The 15,160-nt window shown below is 38.9% G+C and overlaps 2 protein-coding genes across 5 annotated transcripts in view; one reads left to right on the top strand and one right to left on the bottom strand.

Annotated features, from left to right (window-relative positions):
* Positions 1–293: 293 nt before the first annotated feature.
* On the bottom strand, positions 294–10,726 carry DEPDC4 (DEP domain containing 4). Its single transcript, XM_037847354.1, is given in 7 exon segments — positions 294–421; positions 424–499; positions 606–646; positions 1,290–1,382; positions 2,012–2,255; positions 6,094–6,117; positions 10,365–10,726. Coding segments are annotated over 7 exon segments (816 nt in total). The 5' UTR covers positions 10,575–10,726.
* Positions 10,727–14,203: 3,477 nt separating this feature from the next.
* The window catches only part of SCYL2 (SCY1 like pseudokinase 2), a 119,674-nt gene continuing 118,717 nt past the window's right edge, over positions 14,204–15,160 (top strand). For all 4 annotated transcript variants that reach the window (XM_037845763.1, XM_037845762.1, XM_037845761.1 and 1 more), the window contains exon 1: positions 14,204–14,430. The gene's annotated coding sequence lies outside the window, so the exon portion shown is untranslated. The remainder of the gene's footprint in view (positions 14,431–15,160) is intronic.

Raw genomic sequence — 15,160 nt, 5'->3', positions numbered from 1 at the left:
TTAAAGTATTTAAGTGATCCAATAAAGACCCACCCTCAATGGGTGGGGCAACACTTCCATAGAAATAATCCAATGAAAGGTCTCACCCACAGTTGATTGAGTCACATCTCCATGAAAATACTGAACCAATAGCTTCCAACCTAATCAACACTAATATGTCTTCCACCACAAGATTGCATCAAACAATACAGCTTTTTCTGGGGAAATAATATATGCAAACCAGCACATTACTCTTTCGTGGGTGTAGGGAGGAAACATCCCCTCAATATTGAACATTATAGTTATTCAGTAAATTATTTATTAAGTGAGTGATTTGCCTTTCTGCTTGATGCAAATAGCTCAGTCATACATATGCCCATGCAAAATGCCAGAGATACCTGGAAGAGCTCAGAGTGATGCTCTGGTAGCAACCAGACTAGTTAGTTCTACCTTTTAATAATGATGTTGTTTGCAAAACTGCTTTAACAAGAGTTTTCAGGACTACTGTTTTGTTGTCATACTGTAAACAGAAAGATTAAACAGAAAGATTAACATTAGCTTGCAAGGATTTTAAAGGAAAAAATAGCAGAAAATTGTAATAGTATTGTTATTGCAAATTTTTTCACCTGTTTTTGTAACTTGTGGGCATTAGGTTCTGAAGCAATAGCTGGGATGCAAAATATCAGAAATGGATTGGCTTTTGTAAAGGGGGTTTATTTGGTTACACAGTTACAGACTTAAGGCCATAAAGTGTATAAAGTATCGCATCAACGATCAGGTACCTTCACTGGAGGATGGCCAATGGTGTCCAGGAAACCTCTGTTAGCTGGGAAGGCTTATGGCTGGCATCTGCTCCAGAGTTCTGGTTTCAAAATGGCTTTCCCCCAGGACATTCCTCTCTAGGCTGCAGTTCCTCAAAAATGTCACCCTTAGTTGCTCTTGGGGCATTTTTCCTCTCTTAGCTTCTCTGGAGCAAAAGTCTGCTTTCAACGGCTGTCTTCAAATTGTCTCTCATCTGCAGCTCCTCTCTCAGCTCATGTGTGTTCTTCCAAGTGTCTCTCTTGGCTGTAGCAAGCTTGCCCCTTCTGTCTGAGCTTACATACTGCTCCAGCGAACTAATCAAGGCCCATGCTGAATGGGCAGGGCCACACCTCCATGGAAATTATCCAGTGAAAGCTCTCGCCCACAGTTGAGTGATCACATCTCTACGGAAACATCCAATCAAAAGTCTCCAACCCAATCAACACCAATATGTTTCCTGCCCATACAAGACTGCATCAAAGATAATAGCGTTTTGGGGGACATAATACATCCAAGCCAGCACAGTGTCCATCAAAATTCTTTTCTAATGTTGTGTAACAACAGTCTTAGATATAGTTGTGTTGCTTCTAGAGCTTCTGTTTCTTTTCCAATTTTCTTTTACATGGGTTACAAACAAGAGAAAGCATGGGACAAAAAATGGAGAGTATAGTACTTATTGCATAGTCAAAATTAAAATGCTATGATATTGTATTTGGTTTGGGGATTATTTTTTACATTAAAAATTTGTATTATGAAATATTTCAAACACAAAGAAAACTATTTTATAGAATATTCCAAATGCCTGGTCAATTACATCCAGCATTATCAAATGGTATTTTATTTTTTAACATGAAATCATATGGCCACTTATCTAGCTATAAAAAGGAACATAATTTTGTCACTCAAACTTTTTACTTCTCTAAAAGTTCACCAAGTTAATATATCAGAAATTAATATTTCCAGGTTCTCTAGTCTTTGTACTATATCAAAATGTTCTGTAGAATGTCCTTGAAATGTATTGTACCTTAGATCTAAAGTCCTGTACTACATTAGTTACATTTGATAACGTAATTTACATGCAGTTAACACCAGTGAAATGACAAAAGACTCAATGAAGCATCTTGATACCATAGAAGAAAAATATTAAAATACATAAAAATTTTTACTTCAACTTGCATGTTTAAAAATGTCTTCTTATGAGGAAGATTAAAGTCTAAATATCCTCTCTTACCAAGAAGTTCAATAATTCTGGCATGAACATCAAAATACTCATCAGTCAACAGGCAACCTCTCTCTTGAGTATAATATTTTACTATGATATTAAAGAGTATCTTCTTCTGAATATTCAATTTTGTCTCTTCAATTCTATTTTGCACTAACTGCTGACTAACTGTGACTATTAGATAATCAGGAAAATAGTCCAAGCATTCAATTGCAGCATTAAGCCAATTAGCAATCCTGGAGGGAGAATACAAAACAAAATAAATCAATGGTTAACATTTCCATGTAACCACATAAAGCAATGTTTGAGAAAGTATAATAAAATCTAGCTTATATCTAACCAAATCTAAAGAAGAAACTGTTTTCTTGAGAAGAATTTCAATAAACTTTGCTGGATGTGTAAAGAAGTAAATGGGAGGGAATGGCTCTTTTCCTCACCCAATACTGCCACATTTATACACCTTGATTTTCAAAAACATTTTTCAAAATATTTTTCATCACCTTTCCATTATTTCTAATTTTCTTAGATTTTGTTTAGAAGAGTTCCTCTGTACCATTCTCCATTAAAGGCCCCCTCCCTTTTCCCTACTCCAATAATTAGATGCAAATGATTCTATTATTATTTGAAAACAAGAAACAAAATATTTCCCAACAAAGATGCATTGTTGTCCAGTGTACTTACATTGCTGTGCTACTATCATTCAAAATTGTGTTCCAAATCTCTCACTCTTGTCTTTGCCTTTTTGTCTGAAATGCTCCCTTTAGTGTTTCCTGTAGAGCAGGTATCTTGTTCACAAACTCTGTCATTCTCTCTTTGTCAGAGAATATTTTAAGCTCTCCCTCATATATGAAGAACAGTTTTGCTGGATATAGGATCCTTGGCTGGCAGTTTTTCTCTTTCAGTATCTTAAATATATCACACCACTTCCTTCTTGCCTCCACGGCTTGTATTGAGAAATCCGCACATAGTTTTATCAAGCTTCCTTTGTACATGATGGATCACTTTTCTCTTGCTGCTTTCAGGATTCTCTTTATCTTTGACGTTTGATAATCTGATTATTAAGTGTCTTGGTGTAGTCCTATTCAGATCTATTCTGTTTGGGGTATGCTGTGATTATTGGATCCATAATTTTATGTCTTTCATAAGAGATGTGAAACTTCCATTGATTACTTACTCTATTATTGCCTCTGCCCCTTTTCCCTTCTTTTCTCCTTCTGGGACACCCATGACACCTACATTGCTGTATTTCTTGTTGTCATTCAATTTCTGGAGTCACTGCTCATATTTTTCCATTCTTTTCCCTATCTGTTCTTTTGCGTGTAGGATTTCAGGTGCCTTGTTCTCCAGTTCCTGAGTGTTTTCTTCTGCCTCTTGAGATCTGCTGTTGTATGCCTCCATTGTATCTTTCAACTCTTGTGTTGTGCCTTTCATTTCCATAGATTCTGCCAGTTTTTTTCGAACTTTCAATTTCTACCTTAGGTACGCCCAGTGTTTTCATTATATGCTTCATCTCTTTTGCCATATCTTCCCAAAACATTTTGAACTGATTTAGCATTAGCTGTTTAAATTCTTGTATCTCAGTTGAAGTGTAAGTTTGTTCCTTTGACTGGGCCATAACTTCATTTTTCTTAATGTAGGTTGTAATTTTCTGTTGTCTAGGCATTGGTTTTCCTTGGTTACCCCAATCAGGTTTTCCCAGACCAGAATGGGCTCAGGTCTTGGAAGGAGGCAATAGTATCCAGTTTCCCTGAGGGTGTCTTAGAAGACTGATACACCCTGTGCACCCTCAAGTCACTGTGCTTTTCTGCCCAGCAGATGGCACCTGTCAGCCTGTAGCTCCAGACTGGTGTAAGGAGGTGTGGCCTGTGGCTGTTTTTCCCCAGGCTCTGGGGTCTGGTTCTGAATGGAAGGTGGGTGGTAGAGATTGGCACCACCTTATTCCTCTTAGGGAAGATACACCCCCTAGGGAAAGGTCATTAGCATTTTAAGTCTTTCTGACTCTGCTATCTCCACCCATCTCTGGGTCAGAGAACTGGGAACTGAAAATGGCTGAGGTTTCTCCACTGAGCTGAAAAAGGAATTTAAAGCCCCCTTTCAGGGCCAGTCTGTGGCTCCTCTCAGTTTCACCCGTTGGCCAGAGATAGCACTGGGTCCTCTGGGCTTCCTTTCCCTCCTAGAGAGGTCCTCCAGCTCTCCAAGGTCAGTCATCACCAAAAGCCTCTGTCTACTAGTTGGGGATTTGTAGCTTGTATTCAGCAGTCCACGTTTGTTAATTAAAACCCCATTGGAGCTCAGCTATGTTCACTTGCTTGGAGAGTGCTGCTCTCTAGCACAGCGAGGCTTTGCAGTTTGGGCTGTGGCAGGAGGGACTCCTGACTCAGGTCCACAGTTTTTACTTAGAGATTTTATGCCACATTCTTGGGCATTCCTCCCAATTCAGGTTGGTGTATGATGAGTGGATGGTCATGTTTGTCTCTCCACAGTTATTCCAGATTATTTAATAGTTGGTCCTGTTTGTTTATTAGTTGTTCCAGGGGGACTAACTAGCTTCCACTCCTCTCTATGCCACCATCTTGTTCCTAATATTCTGTTGTTTTTAAATTAAATTACAATACTAGATGATTCTTAATTTGGGTTTCTGGTCATTTCCGTTAAGACTTAATTAGATTTTTAATTAACTTAACCATTGGATCATAATTAAATTATTTTTTTTTCCTTTTAATATGAAACAAAGTTATGAAAGCAACAGCTATGGTAAATTTCTTGGAGAGCTTCCAAGCAGGTAGCATATAAAGTAAGTTTGGCCTAAAGCCATTTTTTGACTATAAAGTATTTTTGAAAAAAATCGACTTGTAAAATGGAGAGATTTCATGTAAAATTCCAGGTTTCATAAAAACATGTGATCTTAAAAAAATAACAGAAGCTCTCCCAACACTGGTCCTAAGTTAATGCCTGGCAAATATCTGCTGTGATGAATTAGTGCTCACACCCTCTTCTGGTTTGTAAAAGCTGCCAGAATGCAAAATACCAGAAATGGACTGGATTTTAAAATGGGGGTTTATTAGTTCACAAATTTAGTTTTAAGGCCATGAAAATGTCCCAATTAAGGCATCAATAGGACGATACCTCTCTGAAGAAAGGCTGATGGTACCTGGGGTTTCTCTGTCACATGGGAAGACACATGGCCAGAGTCTGCTGGACCTCTCCTGGGGTTATCTGCTGGTGTCCATTGCTTTCTCCAAAATGTCTCTGGCCTTCTATCTTAGCTTCTCTCTCTCAGCTCCTGTGCATTCTTGCTTGTTTCTTCCAGCGCATTTCTCTCTAAGTGTCTGGGGGTCCTCTCTTACCTTCTCCAGAGCAAACTCTAGAATCCATCTCTTAGCTTCTCTCCTGGTTCTGGTTTCAATGGCTATCTTCAAAATATCTCTGGGCATTTTCTCTCTAGGCATCTCTTTGCTTTCTTCAAAATGTCTCTGCCTTTTATCCTTTTATTAAGGATGCCAATGAAAGATGATTAAGACCCACCTTGAATGGGTGGGGTCACATCTCCGTGAAAATAATCTAATCAAAAGGTCTTACCCATAATTGGGTGGGTCACATCTCCATGGCAACAACCTAATCAAAAGATCCCACCCACAATAAGTCAGTCCCCATAAGAGTGGATTAAAAGAAAATAGTCTTTTATGAGGTACATAACAGATTCAAACCAGCACACCACCTTTGGATTAGAATGTCATTTCCAGTGCACCACAAATCCCACCATTCCCCATTGTATTCCAAACAATGAAGCTGATTGTCAGCTGTCATTTTCATGGTATTGTCCTATTGTTTCTGCTACAGTAAAAATTGGTTTTCCTGTACTTATATCTCTACGATTAGTGGGAAAAGAAAAATAACCTGAGAGGGCCATATGTTTCCCAAAAAAATGAGGGTATGTTTCTTTCCAACATGTTTGATAATTAAATACTCCCTGGCTCTCTGATCTGCCCAGCTCCTAAAAGCACCTGAGTTTGCCTCCTCTGAATTATTGGCAGAAAAGAAACTGAATTAATAATCTTTTAGTAAAGACTGAGCATTTGCTCAGTACTCACCTTTGGGCAGAACTGAACCAGGTGCTAGAAAAAGATACACAACAAATAGTGGGCCTTAAAAAACCACACCCTAAGCAAGGAGTCAAGGACAGATACATATGACATGAAGGAAGCAAGGACAGATAACATATGAAATGAGTGAAGGAAAATTTTAGTGTCACCCAAAATTGTAAAATATATTATAAATGAGTTTGAAAGTGGATGACTCATCTGCAAGAGCAACAAGACTGAATATTTGTTTATTCAATGAATCATTCATTCAACAAATGTTTATTGAGATCTATTTTGTGCCAGATACCAATCTAGGTGCTGAAGATACAGCAGTAACCCAATTAGGCAAAAATTCTTGGTCTAATGGAGCTTACATTCCAGTGGTGGGAGGCAGACAATAGACAAAGTGAAATACGTAGTATGTGAGACAGTTACAAATTCTATGGAGAAAAATTTAGCAGAAAAGGGGAGAAGTAGTCTTGGGGAGTGATGTTGGAATCTTAAACAACATGGGTGGGAACTTTTATTGGGAAGATATTATTTGAACCAAGTCCTGAAAATGGGGGCATAGAGCCATATGCATGTATAGAACATGCTAGCCAAATGTAGAGACTATTAATAGAATAGCTGGCTCTGTGAAGGGAGATTATATGCAAGATATTGTGGCAAACACGTGCATCACTGCTGTCAACGTTTATGAAACAGTTCCTACTCAAAGGTCATTGAGTGATGGGAATACAAAAGGGACAGATTGCATTTGAAGAGCTTACAATCTCTTTAATACATATTGGATAGGCTTCATGTATATAGGATGTGTATATATAAAAAAAAATAAAAATCAGAAGGTTGGACTTCAGCCACTCATCTACTGTATGTCTACACACACCTATCAACTGCCAGGCACTGTGCCATGCAATGGGGATAATATGGTGAATGAGATAAGGACTATCCCTGCCCAAATAGCTCACACTCTTGGGGAAATACAGGGAAGGAAACAGATAATTTCATTAAACATGATAAATGTTTTGATAGGAGAAACCGTGTTTGGTGGGGTTCAAACTTTGTTCTAGCTGAGGAACCCTTTGTAATAACATATTCTTCTGGAAGCCCAGTAAAACAGAGAAGTGGAACTTCTCTAGTTGATACCACATTCCCCTCCCTGAGTCCTACCCACAAAAGGTGAGGAAGAGGTTGTCTTGTGGACCTTTAAAATACTCATATATTTCTGACATGACGTTAGTCAAGATATTATCAGTAAGAAAGAAAGAAACAAACAAAAACTTAAAAAAAAAAACAACGCAGTAGAGGTAGTTCATCTTTAACACCTTTTGTTGCACAAATGCATATCTGCAATGAAGCCTATAGTCCTATAATTGCACTGTCTTACCGCTCCTGGTAGTTTTAAACTCAATTCAAGCAAAGCAGATTTCTCAATTATTTGGGAATTAGAAGTGGCCTCTTTCAACAACAGAGAAACTCCATACTTTTATTTGTTGGCTGAAATTTATGTAGGTATGTTGCCAACTGCATACCTGTAACCATCCATTTTTTCCAAGTAGAAAGTGGCCAGCTTTTGTGATGGCAAGCAAATTATTCAATTTTACAAAACAAGGTCAAGTCTATATTGTTTTATGTTTGTTAATATGTCTCATGGGGTTGTTTTTGTGTTTGAGGATCACAGAAAAGTAAGATTTCTGTGGATAACAACAACAACAAAAACACCATACATGCCTGATTTATTAGAGTTCAGAGCAACTTTCAGATGCATTTTACCCCCAAAGTTTTGGTATAAAAATGTAACCCCCAAAAAAGTAAAATTATTTGTTATATGCAAACAAGAGCAATCAGTGAATTTCAGTTAGTTCTCTTTCGCAAACCTTTTAAAGAAAACAAACCCCCACACTACTAGACTTTAAAAAGACCTTTGAACATAAGGAGATTTCTTATTAGTAACTTATTAAAGATTACTTCTCTGAAAACTATGCTTTCTTTAGAAAGAGGGACTAAACTAGTTTTCGTGTTTCCTGAGTCTGACCGCTCATAAAGTTGTGACAAAGAACAAATGTGCTAAATACACACATTCACTCCCACTCATTAAAAAATTTACAACACTTTGCTGCAAACAATAATGAAAAGATCACTGGATAACAGCATGGAGACCTAGGTCCAAATCTTGCTGCCATTAGCTAACAGTGGAAACTTGGGCAAATTATCTAATGTCTCAGAGCTGCAGTTTCCTTATCTGTAAAATAAGTAGTATAAGCTAAAAAAAAAAAAAAATGGTTCCAAACTTGACTGAATTTTATTTTAATATAAAATAGCAACTGTACCCCAGATCTTCTAAATCAGAAACGCTGAGGATGATTCCACATATAGAAACATGATTTGCAAATCTGCCTATAGATTGAAAAGGACCCTGTCAAGGCTTTGGGGTCCAACAGACCTGGGTTCAAATATGTGCTCAGTCCCTTATTAGCTAAGTGACTTCAGCATTTAAAAAATAATTTCTAAAAAATTTTATTGAAAGGATACACTCACTGTGGTGCTTTGAAGCTGTATGTACCTTAGAAAAACATGGTCTTAATCCAATCCATTTCCTGTGTACTACTTACTACATTGTAAGTAGTATAATCAAGAAATTAATTTATAAATGATTATGATTACTGAATCATTATGTAGATATTTTTCTTCTTATACGGTAGAATAGGCAGAAGTTAATACCTGAAATTACTGAAACTCAACTAGTCTCAGCCTGTTTATACTTATTCTAATCTGGTCTCAGCCTTGCATATACTTACTACTGTAATGGTTATTCTAGTCTAGTTTCAGCCCTGTGTATACTTAATATTCTAATGGAAACAACTGCATCCCCCCCTTGTTTGAATCCATAAAAACTCTGAACACCTTAGATTCATCTGGAAGACAGATTTTTTGGGCAGATAGGCCATCTGATCTCCTGCTTTACCTGTAGCATTAGTCTTTTTCTCTTTGAAACCCTGGTGTCATGGATTGGCTGTTATGCGCATTGAGCAGAGAACCCACTGCTTTAGTTCACTATCAGTAGGATCTTTTGATGAGGCTATTTCAGTTAAGTTTTGACCCACCTCATTCAGAGTAGGACTTAATCCTATTACTGGAGTTGTTTATAAACAGAATGAATACAAAGAAAGAAAGAGAAAGCCATGGAAGCAAGAAAATGAAAGCAAAGACTCGGGGAAGAGAAGAGAGAAACCAGCTGCAATGCCATGTGCCTTGCCATGTGGCAGAGGAGCCAAGGATTGCCAGCAGCCTGTCTTTGGGAAGAAAGCCTTGCCTTGATTTGGACATTTTCATGGCCTCAAAACTGTAAGCCTGTAAATTCCCACAGTTTAAGCCAATGTGTTTCATGGTATCTGACCTTTCTTTATCTCCTCACTGTCTTTATAATAGTGTGAACTCTGTAACAAAGCTCCCGTAACTGCTCCTGCTGGCAGTTTGCTCCCCATTTCCCCTTGTTCATTCTGGTGATATAGGGCTCCGTAGTTTTTCAATTGTGCCACCTACTATCTCGTCCCTGTACTTCTGTGCACACAGTTTTCTTTGTTCAGTTAATTCTCTCCACTTCATTCTCAGGCTAATTTCCTCTCCTTCTTCATATCCTATCTTAAATGTTACTTCCTCTGAGAATCTTCAATATCTCCCTCTAGTATGTTGGGTACCCCTTTTCTGCACTCCCAGAGGACCCTGTATTTCCCTTATCACACTTATCCTGTAGTTGATAAACCATACTCCTTCAGTGTCCAAATCATGCTTGTTTTGCTTCTGTCATGGTTTGACCAAATGTAGTATGCAGTAAAGTGTGTAACCTTGTAGCCCTGGTTATGGAGTCCTTCTTTTTCATGTTAGTGAAAAGAAGGAGAAAAGAAGGAGAAAATCCACAAGAAAAGAAAGCAAAGATGAGTGGAGCAACAGGTAGCCTGGTTGTTCTGAGAACAGGAAAGATGTTTAGGAGGGGCTTCTGGAATGGACAAAGCATGTGCTCATAAGAAGATGGTCTTGGATTACAGATCATAGCCTCAAGTCTATATGTATATTTTCTCAAGATCTATGGACTATAGCACCTCCTGTTAATTTGGTCATGGTCATTGCAAAAAAACTAAATGTTACTGGATCTATATTAGCTCACCTATCTTGTCTGATATCACTATGTAGAAGGAAACCTTCAGAGGGAAGAGAAGTGGAGATTCCACACACTAAGTACACCTACTCTGATCACATTTAAAAAGTCAGTTCTTCCTTACAAAGTTCTGGAAAAAATAATGAAAACTAAAAGTACCTGCTTTTGAAAGTTGGAGAGCAGGTTTTTTAACTGTGATATTTGGAGGTAAAGCTAGATTCCCACTCAGTGTACGGATAAATTCTTCAATTCTTTCCTTACAAAGTGGTTGTGCTAGAGAATTTGAAATCATTTCATCTTCTGGCCTATTAAAAATAATATTCCTCTTCTTCATATCCTATCTTAAATGTTACTTCCTCTGAGAATCTTCAATTTTATTACATAAGGACTAAAATGTCAAATATGAATTTTAATTATTTATTAAACTAATTTACACATTGTCTGTTTCCAAAAAGAACTTAATAACAGACACAGTAATAAATTTAATAGAATATCACAAAAAAAGGACAAATTAAGATTCTAAAAAAGGAGAAATATTCTAGTTCTAAGGTTAGCATAGCTGCTATTATGGAGTAGAAATTTTTTGCTCTGAGTTTTCAGATAACTTTGGCTTCTGTTTTAATGTTGGCTATGGCAATTTTTAAAACTAGGAAGCACAGTGATTCCTTGGAGGAGATGAAATTTTTCTTGGTATGAATTATGAAAAAATTCTTATATGATAATGTCTTCCACAACAGTTTTAGAGCAAATGCAGAAGTGTATTAATTTTTACATGGCTATTTCTTTTAATGACTTCCGAAAAAAAATGAAAGCATAACATTATGCTTTCATAAACTAGGCAGTGCTGTTAGGGCCTAAACACAGTATATTACAGTATATTGGTTAATACTAATCTTGAAGTTTTCTTTGTTTTTATTTCATCAATTAACCCATCCTTGGCTTCTGTGATGGTTAGGTTCATGTGTCAACTTGGCCAGGTGATGGTACCCAGGTGTCTGGTCAGGTAAGCACTGGCCTAACCGTTACTGCAAGGACATTTGTGGCTGGTTAATAAACCAGAAGGCTGGTTTATTAAATCATCAGTCAATTGGCTGCAGCTCTGACTGATTACATCAATGAAGGGCATGTCTTCCACAATGAGAGAATGCAATCAGCTGGATTTAATCCAATCAGTTGAAGACTTTTAAGCAAGACAGAGGACCTTTTCTTAATCAGCTAACCAGAGAAGCGTTTCCTGAGGAGTTCATCAAACATGTTCATTGAAGTTGCCAGTTCGCTGCCTGAGGAGTTCATTGAACATCTTCATTGGAGTTGCCAGTTTGCTACCTGCCCTACAGAATTTGGACTCGTGTATACCCACAGTTGCGTGAAACACTTTTATAAATCTTATATTTACAGATATCTCTTGTTGATTCCACTTCCCTACAGAACCCTAACTAATACAGCATCCTTTTTTCTTTTGCAAAAAAACATGAGATGATTTACTGCCTATAAATCCGTAGAGACTACTGTTTGAATCTTCAAATTCCAATTCCTTTTCATATTTGAATAGCTTCATTCCTACAGGTTCAAATACTTTGTGATTCATTAGAACTTGGCAAAGACGAACTCCTTAAGACAAGAAATGTCACTGATACTTCAGCACATATTTTGCATAAGATGACAATACTACATCAACAACATCAGAACCAGTAAAACATTCTTTGTATGTTTGAAAATGATGCTGTCTTTTTTTTATTTCCACTTGGGTCTGAAGGGAGTGAATAACACCAACCCATAGTTGGTTAGCATGAAAAGGACCAGAGCAACCTTAAAAAAAAATTAAATGTATGTATGTATGTTTCTAACAAATTTAGATTGCAGAAATATTTGTAAGTTTTCAGTTTTGACAAGTTTACGTTTTTTGTGGTATATCTGCTGCTGATTTCTTTCTTAAGTTTCCTCATTTCTTATCTTATACATGTAAACCATAATATATTTACTAAAGTTGTACCACGGTATTTGTCTGCCAATGAAACAGTAAATCTAGGAACTTGCTTTCCTGATGTGAAATGTATTATATGAACTTATATAACCTTAACATTACAAGATTAGCTACCAACTATACTTAATCATGAAGAATATTATTTCAGGACAGATTTAAAAGGAATACACATGCATTTTAATCTTGATTAGTACAGAACTGTGGCTTCACCAGGCTTTTTGCTTTTTCCTTCTTTGTGTCTTTTTGACCAATGGCAAGCTCTTTACCAAAGAGATCTAGGGCAAGGTGCTGAAATAAAAACTAACCAATTTGTCTGTCAGTGTCCTTGTTTAAAAAAAAAAAGTATGCTGAGAAATAATGAAAATCTAGAAACAATTAAAATGTCCACCAACTGGGAGTAGTTAAATAAATTATGGAATACTAGGCAGCCATCAGGAAGAATGTGGTTCAGCAACGTTTATAACATGGAAGGACCTCATTAAGTAGGGGGGAAAAAACAAAACAAGGAGCTAAGCTAAACAGTTTGCCTACACTGTTACATGGGAACATATAACATATATAGCATACATGAATTCCCAACCTACATACAAATATATGTAAATAAATAGAAAAAAGTCTGGAAACATAAACTTCAAAAACTATTAACCTCCGGGAAGTAAGTTTGTAATTGTGGTTGATGAAAGAGAATGGTTCACATACAGAATATATATTCTATATATTTCTGAATTTCTATAATGTACATATATAAATTCTTAATTTTTTTGAGATATAATTCACATACCATAAAATTCACTCTTTTAAAGTGTGCAATTCAGAGGTTTTTAGTACATTCATAAAGTTGTGCAACCATCATCATTATCTAGTTCCAGAACATTTCATCACCCCAAAAAGAAACACCCTGCCCCCTAACGGTCACTCCCGACTCCTTTATCCCCTCAGCAAATTTTTAATTTAAAAATTTTAAGAATGACAGGATACGTTGAAACATCTAGAGTGTTGTTTCTAGAATTTTTTTTGGGGGGGGGGGTGGAATCCAAGAATTTAAAAGTTCTTTCATCCGTTGACAATGGATAATTGGAAATAGAATGTCCACTTTTACACAATCTGATGCTTATGACAAAAATGAAATAAAAACGCACCGCCCTCAAATTCCTTTTGTCACACTGACAGTCTGTCCATCCTTGAAATATTAGCCGGAGACACTGTGGACATAACCTAAACAGGGATGCGGGACGACAGGGAAGGGTGGAAACGATGAGCAGTGACGACAAGGACATTTTCCGTGGACTATATGCCTCTCTAACCTTCATTAAACAAGTAGGCTAGGTTAAAAAAAAAAATAGTCCTTGGGCTCAATGAACTTGCCGTTCAGTATTTTAAACCCTCGTTGCTGTTAAGTGTAGCCTGGAGACTAGCAGCATCAGCGTCATCTGGGAACTTATTAGAAAAGCAGAACATCATATCCTCTTCCCAAATCAGTATCTGCATTTTAGCAAGGTCCCCCAGCAATTCATAAACATAAGTTTGAAAAGCACTGGTTTCGTGGACTTCCCAAGTATACGCCACCCGAGTACTCGCTCCTGAAAAGTCCCCGCCCCTGCTTCAGGCCCAGCAGGGCAGGTGGGCAAGGAAAGGGGCGGAGCTGCACAACCCCGAGGAACAGAGTTCAAACGACCTCCCTTCCTTTAGCTTATCCCCACCTTCACTACATATTTGGCTACGATCTATAGGGCTACCTGTTCTTTTCCGGCAGAGGCCACCTCTAGAGTTCACGAAACTCGGCCTCCTGCGCCCTGAGCAGGGAGCTACTTCAGGATGCCAAGGCTGCGGAACCCGCGAGTCAAAAGAACTGCCACAAACTCGCGCACCGCCTCCATAATCCCGCCCCCACCTGGCTCCGGTGGGTGGAGACTGAGGGGGCGCTCGGGCCCCGCCCCTTCCGTATCAGCCGGAAGTGACGTCATGCCCCGGTCTGTAGGTCTGTCGGTCTTCCCCTTCTCTTACTCTTCCTTCCCAGTCCCTCCCCTCCCCTCCCCCTTCCCTAGTCCAGCTCTAACCTTTGCAGCCGCGCGGGTGGAGGACGCTATGGAGTAAACCTGCCGCAGCAGCCAGGCGCCCAGGTTGTACAGGAACAGCCAGACAGCGTTTGGGAGGGGTGGGGGGAACGAGCCCCAGAACCGCCCCTCCCAGGAGGAGAGGTATAGAGGTGAGTGGCCGTCCACAGGCACCCAGAGACCTCCTCTTACCCGCCGTGTTCTTGTCTTGGCTCTTGAAACCAGAGAGGAGGGAATCGAGAAGGACCCGCGCCCAGGGTAGGCCTTCCAGGCCGTCCCCGCTGGTGATTGTTGCCAGGTGACGGGCCTGTCGGCTACGGACTGCCGGCGCGAAGTCGGGCTGGGTGATCGCCAAGCTGGTGGGGAGTGGATCTCGGAGGCCAGAGTCCCCCGAAGAGGCCTTGAGGCGACGGAAGCCCCGGGGCCAGAGTCGTTTGCCGGAGGGTATCCCCTAGCTCTGGTTTGGGAGTTTGTGTTTCCGCGGTGGAGATCTTGGTTCCTTTTTGGGAAAGTTGGTATTACTCCGGAACTGGTTGAGACAGTTTCCTTGGTTCTGAGGTCCGTCTCTGATAACCTGTGTCATTTATCCTACCACCCGGCGTCCTTCCTTGACTGTTGTTATAGTTCTGGAATGGGAGGTTATTGTGTGTTAGGTGGGTGGGGCGGGTGTTTTGTTAAGACTAAAAACTCCCTCCGTAGCTCCCTACTCTCTTGTTTTTCTCAGCGGGGGAGAAAGGGTGGAGGAAGGTTTAGACTGATAAGGCTTGCAAAAACTTTTTGGATCCGACTGAACGTGTATCTACGATCGGTAATTAAGGAGACTAATATTAGCAAATATACCCCTCTAACAGTCTTGAGACTCCAGGCTCAAGAGACTTAAAA

Source organism: Choloepus didactylus, chromosome 8 (assembly GCF_015220235.1).
Source record: "Choloepus didactylus isolate mChoDid1 chromosome 8, mChoDid1.pri, whole genome shotgun sequence".
NCBI lineage: Eukaryota > Metazoa > Chordata > Mammalia > Pilosa > Megalonychidae > Choloepus > Choloepus didactylus.
The sequence above is the reverse complement of the archived record's forward strand: the minus strand, read 5'-3'. Positions and strand labels throughout refer to the sequence as shown.